The sequence below is a fragment of the Somniosus microcephalus genome, chromosome 11 (genome assembly GCF_052327205.1).
Source record: "Somniosus microcephalus isolate GS21.2 chromosome 11, FLI_Smic_1.0, whole genome shotgun sequence".
NCBI lineage: Eukaryota > Metazoa > Chordata > Chondrichthyes > Squaliformes > Somniosidae > Somniosus > Somniosus microcephalus.
The window spans coordinates 216,764,343-216,789,774 of NC_140997.1; the positions used below are offsets into that span (position 1 = coordinate 216,764,343).

A 25,432-nucleotide genomic window follows, 5' to 3' on the forward strand; every position below is an offset into this window, starting at 1 on the left:
ACAAAGCAAATGTAGAGCATTAGAATAAGAGTGAGAAGAAATGCAGGGAGGCAGTGACAGTGACAAATAGATGCAGCATGTCAAAGAAATAGTGACAGAAACATCACGTGAAGAATGAAGGGAAGGTGGAAGCGAGAAATGAAAGAATCCTGAGCTAGAACAGGGGAAGCCCTGTAGTTGCGGCTGGCCTAAGAATGGCTGAAAATGATAAGCAGAGATGTTGAAAACCCAAAAAGTAACAGAAAGTCTGTGGTTAAACATGCCCACCACAAAGGACAGATCAAGGATTTCCAACAAGAGCTGTAAGCCTAAATCTTCTGCTTTTGGCAGAGTATAGAGCTGAATGGCCAGTCGAGTTTTAGGCAAATGCAAGTGGAAGGTTGGTGTTTGTACTGGATTGTCTATGGTTAGCTTATTATCATAGCGAGAGGGTTCGAGTACAGGAACAAGGATGTCTTGCTGCAGTTTTACAGGGCCTTGGTGAGACCACACCTTGAGTATTGTGTGCACTTTTGGTCGCCTTATCTGAGGAAGGATGTTCTTGCCATGGAGGGAGTGCAGCGAAGATTCACCAGACTGATACCTGGGATGGCAGGAATGACATATGAGGAGAGATTGGGTCGATTAGGCTTATATTCACTGGAGTTTAGAAGAATGAGAGGGGATCTCATTGAAACTTATAAAATTCTAACCGGACTAGACAGACTAGATGCAAGAAGGATGTTCCCGATGACGGGGAAGTCCAGAACCAGGGGTCAGTGTCTAATGATAAGGGGTTAGCCATTTAGGACTGAGATGAGGAGGAATTTCTTCACCCAGAGAGTGGTGAACCTGTGGAATTCTCTACCACAGAAGGCAGTTGAGGCCAATTCATTAAATATATTCAAGAAGGAGTTAGATATATTTCTTAAGGCTAAGGGGATCAAGGGATATGGGGAGAAAGCAGGGACAGGGTACTGAATTTGGATGATCAGCCATGATCACATTGAATGGCGGAGCAGGCTCGAGGGGCCGAATGGCCTACTCCTGCTCCTATCTTCTATATTTCTATGGGGGAGAAATTGGGTGAGTAGCGCCACCTGTTAGCGCCTAAAGAGGCAGTCAGTGGCTGTAGCGCCACTGGCTGCACCACCCACGATATTGAGTTGGGGCGATAATGGTGGCGTTAGCCTGTTGCGCTGCGCCACCACCGATGACGTCATTGGTGTGCACAGCACCCCATTAACGCCCCGTTCGCGATATTTGGTAGCGAACACCGCAGTTGCGCCGTTCGCTACCCGCGCCCGGTTCACGGGGCCTTGCTGTGCCGGCAGCGGCGCAAGTTAAGGTGGAGGTGTGGGGCGGCCGCCGAAAAAGGCGGCCGCCTGCCAGCACCTCCGTCCCCGGCCTCCTGACCACCCCCCCGCGGCATTGCCGGCTGTTTCCCAAGAGCCCGGCACTTCTCCTTGGTGCCGGGCTCTTTTGCCGGCACTCGCGATCCGGGATCGCGCTGTTGCAGGCCCCTCCTCCTTAACAATGGGAGGAAGGCCTGCAGTACTGCAGCGTGCCGTGCCGCAGCGTGTGGCGCTACGGCACGTTGCGCTGCGATATTCAGTTTCAGCGCCCTAAGAGGGACGCGGAGCGCCTCGAGCCTCGCCCCGTCTCCCTCTAGGGGCAATGAAACTGAATATCTGACGATTGCTAAAGCCTCGAACGCTGCGCTAAATCCTGCGCTCAGGTGACTTTGGCGCCACAACCCAATTTCTAGGCCTATATTTCTATGTGTCTATAACTTAGGTACAGATAGAAGCAGGCTAGTGGTCGGAGCAGAACATTGTTTTAAACAAAATTTAAATGGGGAACAATTGAAGGAGATTGTAACAACAGTGTAACAAAAATTTCGAAAGCCTTTGTGGAGCACCTCAAAAGGTATCTCAACCCATTATCAAGGCTGAAGGGACAGGGGATTAAGAAAAGACACACAAAAAGGTTAAGGAAACCTAATGTGTGGACACAAGTCTGCCGGCAAGTGATAGAAAAGCCTAGCACCCAACCACCTGTTGGATGGCTGCTGCGAGCCCTAGTAAAGCTGAAGTCAATGGGAATCAGGGGGAAAACTCTCCACTGGCTGGAGTCATACCTAGCACAAAGATAGATGGCTGTGGTGGTTGAAGGTCAATCATCACAGCCCCAGGACAGCACTGCAGGAGTTCCTCAGGGCAGTGTCATAGGCCCAACCATCTTCAGCTACTTCATCAATGACCTTCCCTCCAACATAAGGTCAGAAATGGGGATGTTCGCTGATGACTGCACAGTGTTCAGCGTTATTCACAACTCCTCAGATAATGAAGCAGTCCATGCCTGCGTGCAACAAGACCTGGGCGACGTTCAGGCTTGGGCTGATAAGTGGCAGGTGACATTCACGCCACAGAAGTGCCAGGCAATGACTATCTCCAACAAGCGAGAGTCTAACCACCTCCCCTTGACATTCAATGGCATTACCATTGCCGAACCCCTCACCATCAACATCCTGGGGGGGTCACCATTGACCAGAAACTTAACTGGACCAGCCACATAAATACTGTGGCAACAAGAGCAGGTAAGGGGCTAGGTATTCTGTGGCGAGTGTCTCACCTCCTGACTCCCCAAAGCCTTTCCACCATCTACAAGGCACAAGTAAGGAGTATGATGGAATACTTTCCACGTGCCTGGATGAGTGCAGCTCCAACAACACTCAAGAAGCTCAACACCATCCAGGACAAAGCAACCTGTTTGATTGGCACCCCATCCACCACCTTAAACATTCACTCCTTCCACCACCGGCGTACCGTGGCTGCAGTGTGAACCATCTACAAGATGAACTGCAGCAACTTGCCAAGGCTTCTTCGGCAGCACCTCCCAAACCCGCGACCTCTACCACCTAGAAGAACAAGGGCAGCAGGTGCATGGGAACACCACCACCTCCAACTTCCCCTCCAAGTCACACACCAACCTGACCTAGAAGTATATCGCCGATCCTTCATCGTCGCTGGGTCAAAATCCTGGAACTCCCTACCTAACAGCACTGTGGGAGTACCTTCACCACACGGACTGCAGCGGTACAAGAAGGCGGCTCACCACCACCTTCTCAAGGGCAATTAGGGATGGGCAATAAATGCTGGCCTTGCCAGCGACGCCCACATCCCATAAATAATTTTTTTTTAAATGGATGGGATTGTGAAGACGGTGGTCCTCTGTGAAACTTCACAGCACCATCCCCATAGGTCAGTATTGCAGCAGCCTGCAACGTGCTTGAGCCAAGTTCCAGGCCACAGCTGACTGTTATTGTCGCCGTATGTGCCAGCGCTATGCTGCAAAGTAGCTTTGGGTGTCCTTGCAACAGATAGAGCTGCTCTGCATCCGCCTCTTTGCTGACCAAGAGCGTGAAAAGACAGTTCCTCACGTTCCTTGCCAGGTAGACGTCCCAAGTTCTGCTTCAGGCCACATTGGCTGCTGATCGCCTGGCCTAGCTTCTTTCACCGAAAGCATGACATACTCAGAATGGGGGCTCCTTTGAAGAACCATCCAACATTGCATTAGGTATTCACATATCCTAGTGCTGCCATTGAGTCTGCTGTACCAGTATCCTTTGGGAAGTGGAGCCTCCACCATCACCAATCGTCTGCCAAAGTGAGGTCTGGCCACCTCTGTCTGCAGATGTGGGTGTGTTGGACACAGAACATCTCTCATGCAACCTACCATCCTCCATTGGTTCTCCTCTTCTTCCTCAGATAGGTGAATTCCTATTGGAAAACCCATTGATACCAGTAACGCTAGGAGAATTTTTAAAAAAACAATTGGCACAATGGCTCTTAGAAACCCAAGAAATAACCCCACAGAAATAGCTGAAATACATTTACCTTAACATTACTTCTATATCTTCCATATAGTTATTATTGCCTAGCAACCCTGGTCACTCGTTTCACGAGTGTAATTTACATCTGGCATCCTACATGCCCAAATGGCCAGAAATGGAACACAGGATGGATACGCCCTCAAGTTCATACTCTAAATTAAGTTCTTACGTGTTTGAGGCAATGGCTTCCATAGCCACTGGTCCCACCCCAAGAAACTGTGTTGGAGCATGAAGTGGGCAGAATTCTGGTGGGACATCCAATTTCTGCTACCTGTCGTAGGTTCATTGCACAACTACTATTTCAAATTGTTTGAAGCCTCCATTAAAATAGTACACTGAAGAATTTCATACACATGTTCTAAGAGTCCCAGTGGTAAAATCCCAAACAGCAATTTCTAGGTTCGTGTTCCTTTCCTTTAAATATTGAATGGCCTGTGATATCATGGGGCAATCTAAGAATAGAATGGCATTGTGATTTCTGATAAGGAAGCTGCTTTGAATAGCATGTTGGCGCCAAAGAGAACTTCCTCACAAATTGTAAAATACAGGTTTGTATCTGCAGTGGTCCACATGGTGAGTTCCTGATCTCGTCCGCGATGTTCAGACAAGCCTCAAAATGTGTTACAGTGCTCCTGCCTGAAACAGGTGGGAGCCTTATTTAAATATTTAATCAGGGTCCTATGCCAGTTGTAGGACCCCAATGCCATTTTTGTGTACCAATGGGCAGAGGGTGTGCCACGCATGCTCCGTCTTTTGGTACCAGGTGTTGAACAGCCGAACCAACGGTCCTTAAAGGGACCGCTGGAGGCTGCTCAGAAAACCGATCAAAAAGATGTTTTACTGCGAGTTTTGGGGGGCCAGGTGTAGCTTGAATGCTCCTCCTGGCCCCATAAAAAATCTTCAGGCCCACTGATGACCACTCAGTAGCCACCCCTCGGAATACTCCCCTCCCCCCTCCCCCACCCCGCACCCCGCTTAGGGAGGAACAGTTGGATTCTGTGTACCCCACCCCAATTCCCAGTGGGCTCATTGAATGCTGGCAGCTCACTTAAAATATTTAGAAGAGGCCCAGCTATGAAAATGGTTGGGACCTCTTGCTAGGACCATCGGGCGGGCATAGCGTATACCTTGTCCACTGCCTGCCTGATGTGCGTCCCAGATGAGAATCGTCCCTGGCATCTCTGACAATGCAGCACTCCCACAGTATTGCACTGAAGTGTCAGCTAGACCACAAGTGAACCTACAACCTACTCTCAGAGGCATGAGTGCTACTACTGAGCCAAACTGACACTTACAGGATAACAAGACATATTCAGGGCCTTTCTGATGGCTGAGTAGGTAAATGCCCCAAGTGGTGTGATAGTTAGCCATTCATCTCAATTAGGTCTGAGATTCAATCCCTGGTCTGCGCTGTTAGCCAATTTCAGGGCAGTAGTCGTGTGCTATAACTGGGCTTGGTACCACCTGAGTTAGGGAGGGGAAATATTCTTGCTGGAAAGTGCACATGTTGAGTGAAAATAGTATTGACTTCAATTATAGTGTCCCCCAAGGTCAAGTAGTCTGCCAACTCTCACTGTCCATCAATCAAGAATGACCACTTGGGCAAGACACCAGACGGCCGCTGGCGCCCTTGGAGCTGCACACCAGCATGAGTGAGAGCCTTCAGGAAAGGAGGGGACAATATTGGGAAAATGGAAAACACATATATTAAAAACAGAAGCAGCAAAAAAAAAAAATCTAAATGAATCAGAATATTCTGTTGCAATGGTAAGAATTTTAACAGGCTGGCTAATGGTGAGACTCCCTTAAATAAAGAAGCACCAGTGGTGAGACAGCCGCTATAGAAGGAGTGGTAAGAGTTAACCATCCTCGGTAAAAGAGGGGCCACTGGAGGTGAAATTCAAATTTGGTCGGAGCGCAAAATGGACAGAAGTAGATTGGCTGCCCGTTATACACCATGCCTGAATCTCTCTCCATTGAATTATGGAAAGGACAATCAGGCGGCTAATCTGCTGCCGCCTGTGTTGCACACCTGCCGAAGTTGAATTTCACTTCCACTGTCTGTGAAATGAAGGCCAGTGCTGAGGCATCCGCTACTGGAGAGGGTATGGTGAGACACCCTCTATAGAAGGAGCTTTATCGGTGAGACACCCTCTACAGAAGGAGCTTTATCGGTGAGACACCCTCTATAAAAGGAGCTTTATCGGTGAGACACCCTCTACAGAAGGAGCTTTATCGGTGAGACACCCTCTATAGAAGGAGCTTTACTGGTGAGACACCCTCTATAAAAGGAGCTTTATCGGTGAGACACCCTCTATAGAAGGAGCTTTATCGGTGAGACACCCTCTGTAGAAGGAGCTTTATTGGTGAGACCCCCTCTATAGAAGGAGCTTTATTGGTGAGACACCCTCTATAGAAGGAGCTTTACTGGTGAGACACCCTCTATAGAAGGAGCTTTACTGGTGAGACCCCCTCTATAGAAGGAGCTTTATTGGTGAGACACCCTCTATAAAAGGAGCTTTACTGGTGAGACACCCTCTATAGAAGGAGCTTTATCGGTGAGACACCCTCTATAGAAGGAGCTTTATCGGTGAGACACCCTCTATAGAAGGAGCTTTATTGGTGAGACACCCTCTATAGAAGGAGCTTTATTGGTGAGACACCCCTCTATAGAAGGAGCTTTATTGGTGAGACACCCTCTATAGAAGGAGCTTTATTGGTGAGACACCCTCTATATAAAAGGAGATTTATTGGTGAGACCCCCTCTATAGAAGGAGCTTTACTGGTGAGACACCCTCTATAAAAGGAGCTTTATCGGTGAGACACCCTCTATAGAAGGAGCTTTACTGGTGAGACACCCTCTATAGAAGGAGCTTTACTGGTGAGACACCCTCTATAGAAGGAGCTTTACTGGTGAGACACCCTCTATAGAAGGAGCTTTACTGGTGAGACACCCTCTATAGAAGGAGCTTTACTGGTGAGACACCCTCTATAAAAGGAGCTTTACTGGTGAGACACCCTCTATAGAAGGAGCTTTACTGGTGAGACACCCTCTATAGAAGGAGCTTTACTGGTGAGACACCCTCTATAAAAGGAGCTTTATCGGTGAGACACCCTCTATAAAAGGAACTTTATCGGTGAGACACCCTCTATAAAAGGAGCTTTACTGGTGAGACACCCTCTATAAAAGGAGCTTTATCGGTGAGACACCCTCTATAAAAGGAGCTTTACTGGTGAGACACCCTCTATAGAAGGAGCTTTATTGGTGAGACACCCTCTATAAAAGGAGCTTTACTGGTGAGACACCCTCTATAAAAGGAGCTTTATCGGTGAGACACCCTCTATAAAAGGAGCTTTACTGGTGAGACACCCTCTATAAAAGGAGCTTTACTGGTGAGACACCCTCTATAAAAGGAGCTTTATCGGTGAGACACCCTCTATAAAAGGAGCTTTATTGGTGAGACACCCTCTATAGAAGGAGCTTTATCGGTGAGACACCCTCTATAAAAGGAGCTTTATCGGTGAGACACCCTCTATAAAAGGAGCTTTATTGGCGAGACACCCTCTATAAAAGGAGCTTTATCGGTGAGACACCCTCTATAAAAGGAGCTTTATTGGTGAGACACCCTCTATAAAGGAGCTTTACTGGTGAGACACCCTCTATAGAAGGAGCTTTATCGGTGAGACACCCTCTATAAAAGGAGCTTTATCGGTGAGACACCCTCTATAAAAGGAGCTTTATTGGTGAGACACCCTCTATAAAAGGAGCTTTACTGGTGAGACACCCTCTATAGAAGGAGCTTTATTGGTGAGACACCCTCTATAAAAGGAGCTTTACTGGCGAGACACCCTCTATAAAAGGAGCTTTATTGGTGAGACACCCTCTATAAAAGGAGCTTTATTGGTGAGACACCCTCTATAGAAGGAGCTTTATTGGTGAGACACCCTCTATAAAAGGAGCTTTATTGGTGAGACACCCTCTATAAAAGGAGCTTTACTGGTGAGACACCCTCTATAAAAGGAGCTTTACTGGTGAGACACCCTCTATAAAAGGAGCTTTATTGGTGAGACACCCTCTATAAAAGGAGCTTTACTGGTGAGACACCCTCTATAGAAGGAGCTTTATTGGTGAGACACCCTCTATAAAAGGAGCTTTACTGGTGAGACACCCTCTATAGAAGGAGCTTTATTGGTGAGACACCCTCTATAAAAGGAGCTTTACTGGTGAGACACCCTCTATAGAAGGAGCTTTATTGGTGAGACACCCTCTATAAAAGGAGCTTTACTGGTGAGACACCCTCTATAGAAGGAGCTTTATTGGTGAGACACCCTCTATAGAAGGAGCTTTATCGGTGAGACACCCTCTATAAAAGGAGCTTTACTGGTGAGACACCCTCTATAAAAGGAGCTTTATTGGTGAGACACCCTCTATAAAAGGAGCTTTACTGGTGAGACACCCTCTATAAAAGGAGCTTTATTGGTGAGACACCCTCTATAGAAGGAGCTTTATTGGTGAGACACCCTCTATAAAAGGAGCTTTATTGGTGAGACACCCTCTATAAAAGGAGCTTTATTGGTGAGACACCCTCTATAAAAGGAGCTTTATTGGTGAGACACCCTCTATAAAAGGAGCTTTATTGGTGAGACACCCTCTATAAAAGGAGCTTTATTGGTGAGACACCCTCTATAAAAGGAGCTTTACTGGCGAGACACCCTCGATAAAAGGAGCTTTATTGGTGAGACACCCTCTATAAAAGGAGCTTTATTGGTGAGACACCCTCTATAGAAGGAGCTTTATTGGTGAGACACCCTCTATAAAAGGAGCTTTATTGGTGAGACACCCTCTATAAAAGGAGCTTTATTGGTGAGACACCCTCTATAAAAGGAGCTTTACTGGCGAGACACCCTCTATAAAAGGAGCTTTATTGGTGAGACACCCTCTATAAAAGGAGCTTTATTGGTGAGACACCCTCTATAGAAGGAGCTTTATTGGTGAGACACCCTCTATAAAAGGAGCTTTATCGGTGAGACACCCTCTATAAAAGGAGCTTTATTGGTGAGCCACCCTCTATAGAAGGAGCTTTATCGGCGAGACACCCTCTATAGAAGGAGCTTTACTGGTGAGACACCCTCTATAAAAGGAGCTTTATTGGTGAGGCACCCTCTATAAAAGGAGCTTTATTGGTGAGACACCCTCTATAAAAGGAGCTTTATTGGTGAGACACCCTCTATAAAAGGAGCTTTATCGGTGAGACACCCTCTATAAAAGGAGCTTTATCGGCGAGACACCCTCTATAAAAGGAGCTTTATTGGTGAGACACCCTCTATAAAAGGAGCTTTATTGGTGAGACACCCTCTATAAAAGGAGCTTTATCGGCGAGACACCCTCTATAAAAGGAGCTTTATTGGTGAGACACCCTCTATAAAAGGAGCTTTACTGGTGAGACACCCTCTATAAAAGGAGCTTTATTGGTGAGACACCCTCTATAAAAGGAGCTTTATTGGTGAGACACCCTCTATAGAAGGAGCTTTATCGGTGAGACACCCTCTATAAAAGGAGCTTTATCGGCGAGACACCCTCTATAAAAGGAGCTTTATCGGTGAGACACCCTCTATAAAAGGAGCTTTATCGGTGAGACACCCTCTATAGAAGGAGCTTTATTGGTGAGACACCCTCTATAAAAGGAGCTTTATCGGTGAGACACCCTCTATAAAAGGAGCTTTATTGGCGAGGCACCCTCTATAAAAGGAGCTTTACTGGCGAGACACCCTCTATAAAAGGAGCTTTATTGGTGAGGCACCCTCTATAAAAGGAGCTTTATTGGTGAGACACCCTCTATAAAAGGAGCTTTATTGGTGAGGCACCCTCTATAAAAGATTTATTGGTGAGGCACCCTCTATAAAAGCAACTCTATCTGAGACTTACCTTTCAAAGAGTTCCAGATGGATGGATGACTCCCACCTTCTTAAGAATGACCCTGTTGGAGCAGGTTAATGAGGCAGTATGTTACAATATACCACGATGCCCCTGGAAAGGTCTCCTGAAGCTTCTGTCCAGCACAATGGTCAAGTGCTCAGCTGATTTGATCTGTGTACAGATTTGAACCCATCCACAACAACAAGTGATCCCGGGACATTTTCTGCAGTGATTGCCAACCCCAGCAATATTGAAGGAATACTCACCATCAAACTCTGCAGGTCCCACTCCAACGATAATTATTGACATTGGAAGGACTGAGGCCTGTTTGAATAAAGCAGTAGAAGATGAGGCAGTATAATTGATCCAACCGTACGCAGCTTTCTCATACAAACCGCTGCTACGCCAGTAAGTCGATTAATCTTTTAAACTTGATTCTTGTTTATTTTAATGCTTGTGCTAAAAACAACTTCTAAATTGCGGGTATGGTACCATAGTGGTTATGTTACGGACTAGTGATCCACAGAATCCCACGATGGTAGTTTGTGAATTTGAATCCAGTTTAAAAAAAGCTGGAAATAAAAAGCTGGTACCAGTAAAAGTGACCATGAAGCTGTCGGATTGTTGTAAAAACACAACTGGTTCACTAATGTCCTTTGAGGAAGAAAAACTGTGTCCTTACCCAGTCTGGCCTATATGTGACTCCAGTTTCACACAAATGCGGTTGACTCAATTGTATCAAACCGCTGCAGTGGTTCAAGAAGAAGGCCCACCACCACATTCTCAATGAGGGATGGGCAATAAATGCCAGCCTCGCCAGCGATGCCCACATCCCGGGAATGATGAAAAAGACTTGTCCCCTCTGGCTCAGTATTGGCTCAGTGTCCCTCATTGCATTATTTTGTGTTAATCATCAGTTCATGATGCCCATTCTTTCTATAAAATATATTTTATTTCCTTATTTCTCAATAATCAACCGCAAATTATCATAGAGTCATAATGGCAGAGAAGGAGGCCATTCGGCCCATCGAGTCCGTGCCGGCTCTCTAGAGCAATCCAGTCAGTCCCATTCCCCCGCTCTATCCCCGTGGCCCTGCAAGTTTATTTCCCTCAAGTGCCTATCCAGTCTCCCCTTGAAAACATTGAGTGTCTCCGCTTCCACCACTTCCGTCGGCAGTGAGTTCTGGGTCATCACCACTCGCTACATAAAAAAGTTTTTCCGCACATCCCCCCTGTATCTCTTGCCCAAAACCTTAAATCTGTGTCCCCCAGTCCTTGTACCATCAACTAGTGGGAACAGCCTTTCCCCGTCTAGCCTATCCAAACCCGTCATTATCTTGTACACCTCTATCAAATCACCCCTCAACCTCCTTTGCTCTAATGAAAACAAATCCAGCTTCTCCAACCTGTCCTTGTAGCTAAGATCCCCCATCTCCGGAACCATTCTGGTAAATCTCCTCTGCACCCTCTCAAAATGTGGTGACCAGAATTGGATGCAATACCCGAGTTGTGGCCTAACCAGCGCTTTATAAAGGTTCAGCATAACTTCTCTAACTTTGTACTCAATACCTCTATTTATGAAGCCCAAGATCCCATATGCTTTGTTAACCACTCTCTCAATATGTCCCGCCACCTTCAGGGACCTATGCACATTAACTCCCAGGTCCCTCTGTCCCTGCACACTCTTTAAAACTGTGCCATTAAGTGTATATTGCCTCTCTGTGTTCTTTCTGCCAAAATGCATCACCTCACACTTCTCTGTATTAAATTCCATCTGCCACTTGTCTGCCCATTCTGCTAGTCTTTCTATGTCCGGTTGCAGTCGATTGGTATCATCCTCACTGTTTGCCACACCCCCAAGTTTGGTGTCATCGGCAAATTTAGAAATTCTACTGTATTCCAATATCTAGGTCATTTATATAGATGTCAAAAAAAGCAGTGGCCCCAGCACTGATCACTGTCTACCATCCTCCACTTCATAAACTTGCAGTGATTTCCTCACGATCACCCATCCTTTAGGTAGGCGTTACCATACATCGATGACATGCAGCACAATGGCTATCTGCATCTGCCCTGACAACCGATGGTCGCAAAAAACAGACTCAACGCAGGTTACTGCCAACCATGACTTCCCCATTACACATTCTAACAGAATAGCTGACACCACAGAAACAATAATCATAGCATGAGATTCCAACCTGCAACCCACTCTCAGGTATCTATTATTATTCTATATTTAAACCATCTGAATCCCTCAAATAGAGCCCAGGCTGCATCTCACTCTCAAGGTACCCCTTAAATGAAACCACCCATGTGGTTTATAATCTGTACAATTAAACCCCGATTTTAACCTAACACGCACAGCAAGAACGGGTCTTGTTCGGCTCGAATGCCTGTTTTACACTCAGTCTGATTTTACTCTATACTGAAGTCAACAGGAATCTGACCCGTTCCTGCTGGGGGGGCATTAGGTTAAAATTGGGGCTTAAGACTTTACTTCCTGTGATTCCATAGAAACCTCTCCTTCACCATCTTTTTTATTTTAAGTCCAATTAGGTAAAATATTTATACGATAGCAAAATACTGCAGATGCTGGAAATCCGAAATAACTGGGTGACCGCTTTGTGGAACACCGCCGTTCAGTCCGTAAGGGTGACCCTGAGCTTCCGGTCGCCTGTCATTTTAATTCACCGCTCCATTCCCACTCGGACCTCACCGTCCTTGGCCTCTTGTATTGTTCCACGGAAGCTCAGCGTAAACTCGAGGAACAGCACCTCATCTTCCGATTAGGCACTTTACAGCCTTCCGGACTCAATATCGAGTTCAACAATTTCAGATCATAACCTCGGCCCCTATTACATTTTTACTTATATTTTTTATCCACACCTTTGTTTTGGCCCTCCCCCCCTTTCTTTTTTCTTCTCTCTTCCACATGGCAGCTGTCTCCCATTCTGCCAGCGCATTTCACACCTAATCTAGAGCCGTCTTTTGTCTCCACTAGTCCTATCACCATCTCGTCTGGTTTTGAATACCTCTTAATGTCTCTTCTTCTCTTTTGTTCTCTCCCAGCCTGGCCTCTTAAACTATTTCATTTCCTGTGCTTCTTTAGTCTTGACAAAGGGTTCACCTGAAACGTTGACTCTATTTTTTCTCCACGGATGTTGCCTGGCCTGCTGAGTTTTTCCAGCACTTTCTGTTGTTATTTTAGGTAAAGTATTTTCTGTCTCCATATTTATCAGTGTAATGAAAAAGAATATACAGCTGGTAGCATTTGTTTTTACCTTCTTTGTTGCTTTATTCTTCCATTGACCAACACAGAGCTCTGATGGAAAAATTCTGCTGCAGTGCTGTTTACACCGAAGCTGTTCATTTACAAATTCAACCCAAAGGCCAAGAAATTCGTCTTGGACAGTGGCACAAAACGGGCGGTATTGGATCGGCAGGGAATGGAACTGAACATCAGGCGCTGCTTATAATCGGCGGCCGATCCGAGACCGCTCGCTCGGTTAGTGCCACCGCCCGACAGGATTTTCTAGATCAGAGTCTCTAACGAAGAAGTAAAATAAGAGAGGAAGCCAGGAGCATCGGAAAGATGTGCGAGTTTATACTGCGGCTTGAAGGTGCTCACAGCATCTCCTCACCTCATGCCTTCCTGCTCCATTTCCTCCCATGTGAATGTGTGAGTGAGTGAGTGAATGTGTGAGTGAGTGAGTGAACGTGTGAGTGAGAGAGTGAATGTGTGTGAGTGAGTGTATGTGTGTGTGAGTGAATGAATGTGTGCGTGAGTGAGTGAATGTGTGTGTGAGAGAGTAAATGTGTGTGTGAGAGAGTGAATGTGTGAGTGAGTGAGTGAATGTGTGTGTGAGAGAGTGAATGTGTGTGTGAGAGAGTGAATGTGTGAGTGAGTGAGTGAATGTATGAGTGAGTGAGTGAATGTGTGTGTGAGAGAGTGAATGTGTGTGTGTGAGTGAATGTGTGTGTGAGAGAGTGAATGTGTGTGTGAGAGAGTGAATGTGTGTGTGAGAGAGTGAATGTGTGTGTGAGAGAGTGAATGTGTGTGTGAGAGAGTGAATGTGTGTGTGAGAGAGTGAATGTGTGTGTGTGAGAGTGAATGTGTGTGTGAGAGAGTGAATGTGTGTGTGAGAGAGTGAATGTGTGTGTGAGAGTGAATGTGTGTGTGAGAGTGAATGTGTGTGTGAGAGAGTGAATGTGTGAGTGAGTGAGTGAATGTGTGTGTGAGTGAGTGAATGTGTGTGTGAGAGAGTGAATGTGTGTGTGAGAGAGTGAATGTGTGTGTGAGAGAGTGAATGTGTGTGTGAGAGAGTGAATGTGTGTGTGAGAGAGTGAATGTGTGAGAGAGTGAATGTGTGAGTGAGTGAATGTGTGTGTGAGAGAGTGAATGTGTGTGTGAGAGAGTGAATGTGTGTGTGAGAGAGTGAATGTGTGTGTGAGAGAGTGAATGTGTGTGTGAGTGAGTGAATGTGTGTGTGAGAGAGTGAATGTGTGTGTGAGAGAGTGAATGTGTGTGTGAGTGAGTGAATGTGTGTGTGAGAGAGTGAATGTGTGTGTGAGAGAGTGAATGTGTGTGTGAGAGAGTGAATGTGTGTGTGAGAGAGTGAATGTGTGTGTGTGAGTGAGTGAATGTGTGTGTGAGAGTGAATGTGTGTGTGAGTGAGTGGATGTGTGTGTGAGAGAGTGAATGTGTGTGTGAGAGAGTGAATGTGTGTGTGAGAGAGTGGATGTGTGTGAGAGAGTGAATGTGTGTGTGAGAGAGTGAATGTGTGTGTGAGAAAGTGAATGTGTGTGTGAGAGAGTGAATGTGTGTGTGAGTGAGTGAATGTGTGTGTGAGAGAGTGAATGTGTGTGTGAGAGAGTGAATGTGTGTGTGAGTGAGTGAATTTGTGTGTGAGTGAGTGAATGTGTGTGAGAGAGTGAATGTGTGTGTGAGTGAGTGAATGTGTGTGTGAGAGTGTGAATGTGAGTGTGAGTGAGTGAATGTGTGTGTGAGAGAGTGAATGTGTGTGTGAGAGTGAATGTGTGTGTGAGAGAGTGAATGTGTGTGTGAGTGAGTGAATGTGTGTGTGAGTGAGTGAATGTGTGTGTGAGTGTGAATGTGTGTGTGAGTGAGTGAATGTGTGTGTGAGAGAGTGAATGTGTGAGTGAGAGAGTGAATGTGTGTGTGAGTGAGTGAATGTGTGTGTGAGAGAGTGAATGTGTGTGTGAGAGAGTGAATGTGTGTGTGAGAGAGTGAATGTGTGTGTGAGAGAGTGAATGTGTGAGTGAGAGAGTGAATGTGTGTGTGAGAGTGAATGTGTGTATGAGAGAGTGAATGCGTGAGTGAGAGAGTGAATGTGTGTGGGAGTGAATGTGTGTGAGAGGGAGTGAATGTGTGTATGACAGATGTAAAGTCTGTGGGTTGTGCAGTTAATAAATACACAGACTTCAGAAGTAACAAACAAACAGGTCTTTACTATTCGAAGGTCAGGGCGAATCTGCCCCAGCAATCCTGCCACAACACTTATATACTGGTGTGGTCACTATCGGTATGACAGTATACAGAAGCCAACAAGTAGTGCCACCCCAAAGTAGTTCTCTTAAAGGTGAACGGTTACATACAATAGTTTCCTTAAAGGTAGACGGGTACATACACTACAACAGAGTGATTGTGTGTGAGAGAGTGAATGTGTGTCTGAGAGAGTGAATGTGTGTGTGAGAGAGTGAATGTGTGTGAGAGTGAATGTGTGTGAGAGGGAGTGAATGTGTGTATGAGAGTGAATGTGTGTGTGAGAGAGTGAATGTGTGTATGAGAGGGAATGTGTGTGTGAGAGAGTGAATGTGTGTGAGAGAGTGAATGTGTGTGTGAGAGAGTGAATGTGTGAGTGAGTGAGTGAATGTGTGTGTGAGTGAATGTGTGTGAGAGGGAGTGAATGTGTGTATGAGAGAGTGAATGTGTGTGTGAGAGAGTGAATGTGTGTGTGAGTGAGTGAATGTGTGTGTGAGAGTGAATGTGTGTGTGTGAGAGTGAATGTGTGTGTGAGAGAGTGAATGTGTGTGTGAGAGAGTGAATGTGTGTGTGAGAGAGTGAATGTGTGTGTGAGAGAGTGAATGTGTGTGTGAGAGAGTGAATGTGTGTGTGAGAGAGTGAATGTGTGTGTGAGTGAGTGAATGTGTGTGTGAGAGAGTGAATGTGTGTGGGAGCGAGTGGATGTGTGTGTGAGTGAGTGAATGTGTGTGTGAGTGAGTGAATGTGTGTGGGAGCGAGTGAATGTGTGTGGGAGGGAGTGAATGTGTGTGTGAGTGAGTGAATGTGTGTGTGAGTGAGTGAATGAGTGTGTGAGTGAGTGAATGTGTGTGGGAGGGAGTGAATGTGTGTGTGAGAGAGTGAATGTGTGTGTCAGAGAGTGAATGTGTGTGAGAGTGACTGTGTGTGGGAGGGAGTGAATGTGTGTGTGAGAGAGTGAATGTGTGTGTGAGAGAGTGAATGTGTGTGTGAGAGAGTGAATGTGTGTGGGAGCGAGTGAATGTGAGTGGGAGGGAGTGAATGTGTGTGTGAGTGAGTGAATGTGTGTGTGAGTGAGTGAATGAGTGTGTGAGAGAGTGAATGTGTGTGGGAGAGAGTGAATGAGTGTGTGAGAGAGTGAATGTGTGTGTGAGAGTGAATGTGTGTGTGAGAGAGTGAATGTGTGTGAGAGAGTGAATGTGTGTGTGAGAGAGTGAATGTGTGTGTGAGAGAGTGAATGTGTGTGTGAGAGAGTGACTGTGTGTGTGAGAGTGAATGTGTGTGTGAGAGAGTGAATGTGTGTGTGAGAGAGTGAATGTGTGTGAGAGAGTGAATGTGTGTGTGAGAGAGTGAAGGTGTGCGAGAGAGTGAATGTGTGTGTGAGAGAGTGAATGTGTGTGTGAGTGAGTGAATGTGTGTGTGAGTGAGTGAATGTGTGTATGAGTGAGTGAATGTGTGTGTGAGAGAGTGAATGTGTGTGTGAGTGAGTGAATGTGTGTGTGAGTGAGTGAATGTGTGTGTGAGTGAGTGAATGTGTGTGTGAGAGAGTGAATGTGTGTGAGAGAGTGAATGTGTGTGTGAGAGAGTGAATGTGTGTGTGAGAGTGAATGTGCGTGTGAGAGTGAATGTGTGTGTGAGTGAGTGAATGTGTGTGTGAGAGAGTGAATGTGTGTGTGAGAGAGTGAATGTGTGTGTGAGAGAGTGAATGTGTGTGTGAGAGAGTGAATGTGTGTGTGAGAGAGTGAATGTGTGTGAGTGAGTGAATGTGTGTGTGAGTGAGTGAAGGAGTGTGTGAGTGAGTGAATGTGTGTGGGAGGGAGTGAATGTGTGTGTGAGAGAGTGAATGTGTGTGTGAGTGAGTGAATGAATGTGTGTGTGAGAGAGTAAATGTGTGTGTGAGAGAGTGAATGTGTGTGTGAGAGAGTGAGTGTGTGTGAGTGAGTGAATGTGTGTGTGTGAGAGTGAATGTGTGTGTGAAAGAGTGAATGTGTGTGTGAGAGCGTGAATGTGTGTGGGAGTGAGTGAATGTGTGTGTGAGAGAGTGAATGTGTGTGTGAGTGAGTGAATGTGTGTGTGTGAGAGTGAATGTGTGTGTGAGAGAGTGAATGTGTGTGTGAGAGAGTGAATGTGTGTGTGAGAGAGTGAATGTGTGTGTGAGAGAGTGAATGTGTCTGTGAGAGAGTGAATGTGTGTGTGAGTGAGTGAATGTGTGTGTGAGAGAGTGAATGTGTGTGTGAGAGAGTGAATGTGTGTGTGAGAGAGTGAATGTGTGTGTGAGAGAGTGAATGTGTGTGTGAGAGAGTGAATGTGTGTGTGAGAGAGTGAATGTGTGTGTGAGTGAGTGAATGTGTGTGTGTGAGAGAGTGAATGTGTGTGTGAGAGAGTGAATGTGTGTGTGAGAGAGTGAATGTGTCTGTGAGAGAGTGAATGTGTGTGTGAGTGAGTGAATGTGTGTGTGAGAGAGTGAATGTGTGTGTGAGAGAGTGAATGTGTGTGTGAGAGAGTGAATGTGTGTGTAAGAGAGTGAATGTGTGTGTGAGAGAGTGAATGTGTGTGTGAGAGAGTGAATGTGTGTGGGAGAGAGTGAATGAGTGTGTGAGAGAGTGAATGTGTGTGTGAGAGTGAATGTGTGTGTGAGAGAGTGAATGTGTGTGAGAGAGTGAATGTGTGTGTGAGAGAGTGAATGTGTGTGTGAGAGAGTGAATGTGTGTGTGAGAGAGTGACTGTGTGTGTGAGAGTGAATGTGTGTGTGAGAGAGAGAATGTGGGTGTGAGAGAGTGAATGTGTGTGAGAGAGTGAATGTGTGTGTGAGAGAGTGAATGTGTGCGAGAGAGTGAATGTGTGTGTGAGAGTGAATGTGTGTGTGAGTGAGTGAATGTGTGTGTGAGTGAGTGAATGTGTGTATGAGTGAGTGAATGTGTGTGTGAGAGAGTGAATGTGTGTGTGAGTGAGTGAATGCGTGTGTGTGAGTGAATGTGTGTGTGAGAGAGTGAATGTGTGTGAGAGAGTGAATGTGTGTGTGAGAGAGTGAATGTGTGTGTGAGAGAGTGAATGTGTGTGTGAGAGAATGAATGTGTGTGTGAGAGAGTGAATGTGTGTGTGAGAGAATGAATGTGTGTGTGAGAGAGTGAATGTGTGTGTGAGAGAGTGAATGTGTGTGTGAGAGAGTGAATGTGTGTGTGAGTGAGTGAATGTGTGAGAGAGAGTGAATGTGTATGTGAGAGAGTGAATGTGTGTGTGAGAGAGTGAATGTGTGTGAGAGAGTGAATGTGTGTGTGAGAGTGAATGTGTGTGTGAGAGTGAATGTGTGTGTGAGAGTGAATGTGTGTGTGAGAGAGTGAATGTGTGTGTGAGAGTGAACGTGTGTGTGAGAGAGTGAATGTGTGTGTGAGTGAGTGAATGTGTGTGTGAGAGAGTGAATGTGTGTGTGAGTGAGCGAATGTGTGTGTGAGAGAGTGAATGTGTGAGTGAGAGAGTGAATGTATGTGTGAGAGAGTGAATGTGTGTGTGAGTGAGTGAATGTGTGTGTGAGAGAGTGAATGTGTGTGTGAGTGAGTGAATGTGTGTATGAGTGAGTGAATGTGTGTGTGAGAAAGTGAATGTGTGTGAGAGTGAATGTGTGAGTGAGTGAGTGAATGTGTGTGTGAGAGTGAATGTGTGTGTGAGAGAGTGAATGTGTGTGTGAGTGAGTGAATGTGTGTGTGAGAGAGTGAATGTGTGTGAGAGAGTGAATGTGTGAGAGTGAATGTGTGCGAGAGAGTGAATGTGTGTGTGAGAGAGTGAATGTGTGTGTGAGAGAGTGAATGTGTGTGTGAGAGAGTGAATGTGTGTGTGAGAGAGTGAATGTGTGTGAGAGAGTGAATGTGTGAGTGAGAGAGTGAATGTGTGTGTGAGCGAGTGAATGTGTGTGTGAGAGAGTGAATGTGTGTGTGAGCGAGTGAATGTGTGTGTGAGAGAGTGAATGTGTGTGTGAGCGAGTGAATGTGTGTGTGAGAGAGTGAATGTGTGTGTGAGGGAGTGAATGTGTGTGTGAGAGAGTGAATGTGTGTGTGAGAGAGTGAATGTGTGTGTGAGAGTGTGAATGTGTGTGTGAGTGAGTGAATGTGTGTGTGAGAGAGTGAATGTGTGCGTGAGTGAGTGAATGTATGTGTGAGAGAGTGAATGTGTGTGTTAGAGAGTGAATTTGTGTGAGAGAGTGAATGTGTGTGTGAGAGAGTGAATGTGAGTGAGAGAGTGAATGTGTGCATGAGACAGTGAATGTGTGTGTGAGAGAGTGAATGTGTGTGTGAGAGAGTGAATTTGTGTGTGAGAGAGTGAATGTGAGTGTGAGTGAGTGAATGTGTGTGTGAGAGGATGAATGTGTCTGTGAGAGAGTGAATGTGTGTGTGAGAGAGTGAATGTGTGTGTGAGTGAGTGAATGTGTGTGTGTGTGAGTGAATGTGTGTGTGAGAGAGTGAATGTGTGTGTGAGAGAGTGAATGTGTGTGTGAGAGAGTGAATGTGTGTGTGAGTGAGTGAATGTGTGTGTGAGAGAGTGAATGTGTGTGGGAGGGAGTGAATGTGTGTGTGAGAGAGTGAATGTGTGTGTCAGAGTGAATGTGTGTGTGAGTGAGTGAATGTGTGTGTGAGAGAGTGAATGTGTGTGTGAGAGAGTGAATGTGTGTGTGAGAGAGTGAATGTGTGTGTGAGAGAGTGAATGTGTGTGTGAGTGAGTGAATGTGTGTGTGTGTGAGTGAATGTGTGTGTGAGAGAGTGAATGTGTGTGTGAGAGAGTGAATGTGTGTGTGAGAGAGTGAATGTGTGTGTGAGAGAGTGAATGTGTGTGTGAGAGAGTGAATGTGTGTGTGAGAGAGTGAATGTGTGTGAGAGAGTGAATGTGTGTGTGAGGGAGTGAAAGTGTGTGTGAGAGAGTGAATGTGTGTGTGAGTGAGTGATGTGTGTGTGAGAGAGTGAATGTGTGTGTGAGAGAGTGAATGTGTGTGTGAGAGAGTGAATGTGTGTGAGAGAGTGAATGTGTGTGTGAGGGAGTGAATGTGTGTGTGAGGGAGTGAATGTGTGAGTGAGTGATGTGTGTGAGTGAGTGAATGTGTGTGTGTGAGAGTGAATGTGTGTGTGAGAGAGTGAATGTGTGTGTGAGAGAGTGAATGTGTGTGAGAGAGTGAATGTGTGTGTGAGGGAGTGAATGTGTGTGTGTGGGAGTGAATGTGTGTGAGTGAGTGAATGTGTGTGTGAGAGAGTGAATGTGTGTGTGAGTGAGTGAATGTGTGTGTGAGAGTGAATGTGTGTGTGAGGGAGTGAATGTGTGTGTGAGTGAGTGAATGTGTGTGTGAGGAGTGAATGTGTGTGTGAGAGAGTGAATGTGTGTGTGAGAGAGTGAATGTGCGTGTGAGAGAGTGATGTGTGTGTGAGAGAGTGAATGTGTGTGTGTGAGAGTGAATGTGCGTGTGAGAGAGTGAATGTGGTGTGTGAGAGTGAATGTGTGTGTGAGTGAGTGAATGTGTGTGTGGAGAGTGAATGTGTGTGTGTGAGAGTGAATGTGTGTGTGAGGGAGTGAATGTGTGTGTGAGTGAATGTGTGTGTGAGGTGTGATGTGTGTGTGAGGAGTGAATGTGTGTGTGAGTGAGTGATGTGTGTGTGAGAGTGATGTGTGTGTGAGAGAGTGAATGTGTGTGTGAGAGAGTGAATGTGTGTGTGAGAGTGATGTGTGTGTGAGAGAGTGAATGTGTGTGTGAGTGAGTGAATGTGTGTGTGTGGAGTGAATGTGTGTGTGAGAGTGAATGTGTGTGTGAGTGAGTGAATGTGTGTGTGTGAGAGTGATGTGTGTGTGAGAGAGTGAATGTGTGTGTGAGAGAGTGAATGTGTGTGTGAGTGAGTGAATGTGTGTGTGAGGGATGTGTGTGAGGAGTGATGTGTGTGTGAGAGAGTGAATGTGTGTGTGAGTGAGTGAATGTGTGTGTGAGAGAGTGAATGTGTGTGTGTGAGTGAGTGAATGTGTGTGTGAGAGAGTTAATGTGTGTGTGAGTGAGTGAATGTGTGTGTGTGAGTGAGTGAATGTGTGTGTGAGAGAGTGAATGTGTGTGTGGTGTGAGTGTGTGAGTGAATGTGTGTGTGAGAGAGTGAATGTGTGTGAGAGAGTGAATGTGTGTGTGAGAGAGTGAATGTGTGTGTGGTGAGTGTGTGTGTGTGTGAGTGAGTGAATGTGTGTGTGAGAGTGAATGTGTGTGTGAGAGAGTGAATGTGTGTGGAGAGAGTGAATGTGTGTGTGAGAGAGTGAATGTGTGTGTGTGTGAGTGATGGTGTGTGTGAGAGAGTGAATGTGTGTGTGAGTGAGTGAATGTGTGTGTGAGTGTGAATGTGTGTGTGAGAGAGTGAATGTGTGTGTGAGAGTGAATGTGTGTGTGAGAGAGTGAATGTGTGTGTGAGAGAGTGAATGTGTGTGTGAGAGTGAATGTGTGTGTGAGAGAGTGAATGTGTGTGTGAGAGAGTGAATGTGTGTGTGAGAGAGTGATGTGTGTGTGAGGAGTGAATGTGTGTGTGAGAGAGTGAATGTGTGTGTGAGGAGTGAATGTGTGTGAGAGAGTGAATGTGTGTGTGAGAGAGTGAATGTGTGTGTGAGTGAGTGAATGTGTGTGTGAGAGTGAATGTGTGTGTGGTGAGTGAATGTGTGTGTGAGAGTGAATGTGTGTGTGAGTGTGAATGTGTGTGTGAGAGAGTGAATGTGTGTGTGAGAGTGAATGTGTGTGTGTGAGAGAGTGAATGTGTGTGTGAGTGAGTGAATGTGTGTGTGAGAGAGTGAATGTGTGTGTGAGTGAGGAATGTGTGTGTGAGAGAGTGAATGTGTGGTGAGAGAGTGAATGTGTGTGAGAGAGTGAATGTGTGTGTGAGTGAGTGAATGTGTGTGTGAGAGAGTGAATGTGTGTGTGAGTGAGTGATGTGTGTGTGAGTGAGTGAATGTGTGTGTGAGAAGTGAATGTGTGTGTGAGAGTGAATGTGTGTGTGAGTGAGTGAATGTGTGTGTGAGGAGTGAATGTGTGTGTGAGAGAGTGAATGTGTGTGTGAGTGAGTGAATGTGTGTGTGAGAGAGTGAATGTGTGTGAGAGAGTGAATGTGTGAGAGTGATGTGTGTGAGAGAGTGAATGTGTGTGTGAGAGAGTGAATGTGTGGTGTGAGAGAGTGAATGTGTGTGTGAGTGAGTGAATGTGTGTGTGAGAGAGTGAATGTGTGTGAGAGAGTGAATGTGTGTGTGAGAGAGTGAATGTGTGTGTGAGAGTGTGAATGTGTGTGTGAGAGAGTGAATGTGTGTGTGAGCGAGTGAATGTTGTGTGAGAGAGTGAATGTGTGTGTGAGAGAGTGAATGTGTGTGTGAGAGAGTGAATGTGTGTGTGAGGGAGTGAATGTGTGTGTGAGAGAGTGAATGTGTGTGTGAGAGAGTGAATGTGTGTGTGAGAGTGTGAATGTGTGTGTGAGTGAGTGAATGTGTGTGTGAGAGAGTGAATGTGTGGTGAGTGAGTGAATGTGTGTGTGAGAGAGTGAATGTGTGTGTGAGAGAGTGAATGTGTGTGAGAGAGTGAATGTGTGTGTGAGAGAGTGAATGTGAGTGAGAGAGTGAATGTGTGATGAGAGAGTGAATGTGTGTGTGAGAGAGTGAATGTGTGTGTGAGAGAGTGAATGTGTGTGTGAGAGAGTGAATGTGTGTGTGAGTGAGTGAATGTGTGTGTGAGAGGAGTGAATGTGTGTGTGAGAGAGTGAATGTGTGTGTGAGAGAGTGAATGTGTGTGTGAGTGAGTGAATGTGTGTGTGAGTGAGTGATGTGTGTGTGAGAGAGTGAATGTGTGTGTGAGAGAGTGAATGTGTGTGTGAGAGAGTGAATGTGTGTGTGAGTGAGTGAATGTGTGTGTGAGAGAGTGAATGTGTGTGTGAGAGAGTGAATGTGTGTGTGAGAGAGTGAATGTGTGTGTGAGAGTGAATGTGTGTGTGAGTGAGTGAATGTGTGTGTGAGAGAGTGAATGTGTGTGTGAGAGAGTGAATGTGTGTGTGAGAGAGTGAATGTGTGTGTGAGGAGTGAATGTGTGTGTGAGTGAGTGAATGTGTGTGTGGTGAGTGAATGTGTGTGTGAGGAGTGATGTGTGTGTGAGAGAGTGAATGTGTGTGTGAGAGAGTGAATGTGTGTGTGAGAGAGTGATGTGTGTGTGTGAGAGAGTGAATGTGTGTGTGAGAGAGTGAATGTGTGTGAGAGAGTGAATGTGTGTGTGAGGGAGTGAATGTGTGTGTGAGAGAGTGAATGTGTGTGTGAGTGAGTGAATGTGTGTGTGAGAGAGTGAATGTGTGTGTGAGAGAGTGAATGTGTGTGTGAGAGAGTGAATGTGTGTGTGAGAGAGTGAATGTGTGTGTGAGGAGTGAATGTGTGTGTGAGGGAGTGAATGTGTGTGTGAGTGAATGTGTGTGAGTGAGTGAATGTGTGTGTGAGAGAGTGAATGTGTGTGTGAGAGAGTGAATGTGTGTGTGAGAGAGTGAATGTGTGTGAGAGAGTGAATGTGTGTGTGAGGAGTGAATGTGTGTGTGAGGGAGTGAATGTGTGTGAGAGAGTGAATGTGTGTGTGAGAGAGTGAATGTGTGTGTGAGAGAGTGAATGTGTGTGTGAGAGAGTGAATGTGTGTGTGAGAGAGTGAATGTGTGTGTGAGAGAGTGAATGTGTGTGTGAGAGAGTGAATGTGTGTGTGAGAGAGTGAATGTGTGTGTGAGAGAGTGAATGTGTGTGTGAGAGAGTGAATGTGTGTGTGAGAGAGTGAATGTGTGTGTGAGAGAGTGAATGTGTGTGTGAGAGTGAATGTGTGTGTGAGAGTGAATGTGTGTGTGAGAGAGTGAATGTGTGTGTGAGAGTGAATGTGTGTGTGAGAGAGTGAATGTGTGTGTGAGAGTGAATGTGTGTGTGAGTGAATGTGTGTGTGAGAGAGTGAATGTGTGTGTGAGAGAGTGAATGTGTGTGAGAGAGTGAATGTGTGTGAGAGAGTGAATGTGTGTGTGAGAGAGTGAATGTGTGTGTTGTGAGAGAGTGAATGTGTGTGAGAGTGAATGTGTGTGAGAGAGTGAATGTGTGTGTGAGAGAGTGAATGTGTGTGTGAGTGAGTGAATGTGTGTGTGTGAGAGAGTGAATGTGTGTGTGAGAGTGAATGTGTGTGTGAGTGAGTGAATGTGTGTGTGAGAGAGTGAATGTGTGTGTGAGAGAGTGAATGTGTGTGTGAGAGAGTGAATGTGTGTGTGAGTGAGTGAATGTGTGTGAGAGAGTGAATGTGTGTGAGAGAGTGAATGTGTGTGTGAGAGAGTGAATGTGTGTGTGAGTGAGTGAATGTGTGTGTGAGAGAGTGAATGTGTGTGTGAGAGAGTGAATGTGTGTGTGAGAGAGTGAATGTGTGTGTGAGTGAGTGAATGTGTGTGTGAGTGAGTGAATGTGTGTGTGAGAGAGTTAATGTGTGTGTGTGAGTGAGTGAATGTGTGTGTGAGAGTGAGAGTGAATGTGTGAGAGAGTGAATGTGTGTGTGAGAGAGTGAATGTGTGTGTGAGAGAGTGAATGTGTGTGTGAGTGAGTGAATGTGTGTGAGAGAGTGAATGTGTGTGTGAGAGAGTGAATGTGTGTGTGAGAGAGTGAATGTGTGTGTGAGAGAGTGAATGTGTGTGTGAGAGAGTGAATGTGTGTGTGAGAGAGTGAATGTGTGTGAGAGAGTGAATGTGTGTGTGAGTGAGTGAATGTGTGTGTGAGAGAGTGAATGTGTGTGTGAGAGTGAATGTGTGTGAGTGAGTGAGTGTGTGTGTGAGAGAGTGAATGTGTGTGTGAGAGAGTGAATGTGTGAGAGAGTGAATGTGTGTGTGAGAGAGTGAATGTGTGTGTGAGTGAGTGAATGTGTGTGTGAGAGTGAATGTGTGTGAGAGTGAATGTGTGTGTGAGAGAGTGAATGTGTGTGTGAGAGAGTGAATGTGTGTGTGAGAGAGTGAATGTGCATGTGAGAGAGTGAATGTGTGTGTGAGTGAGTGAATGTGTGTGTGAGTGAGTGAATATGTGTGTGAGTGAGTGAATGTGTGTGAGAGAGTGAATGTGTGTGTGAGAGAGTGAATGTGTGTGTGAGTGAGTGAATGTGTGTGTTAGA

At 45.9% G+C, this 25,432-nt stretch overlaps 2 protein-coding genes across 2 annotated transcripts in view; one reads left to right on the forward strand and one right to left on the reverse strand.

Annotated features, from left to right (window-relative positions):
* Window positions 1-10,133, reverse strand: part of LOC147111238 (copine-9-like) — a 45,945-nt gene extending 35,812 nt beyond the window's left edge. The window contains exon 1 of the mRNA XM_086001947.1: window positions 10,058-10,133. Within this exon, the coding sequence (XP_085858073.1) occupies window positions 10,058-10,100 (43 nt within the window). The 5' untranslated portion in view covers window positions 10,101-10,133. The remainder of the gene's footprint in view (window positions 1-10,057) is intronic.
* Window positions 1-25,432, forward strand: part of LOC147111237 (copine-8-like) — an 818,429-nt gene that overhangs the window by 771,935 nt on the left and 21,062 nt on the right. The window lies entirely within an intron of this gene.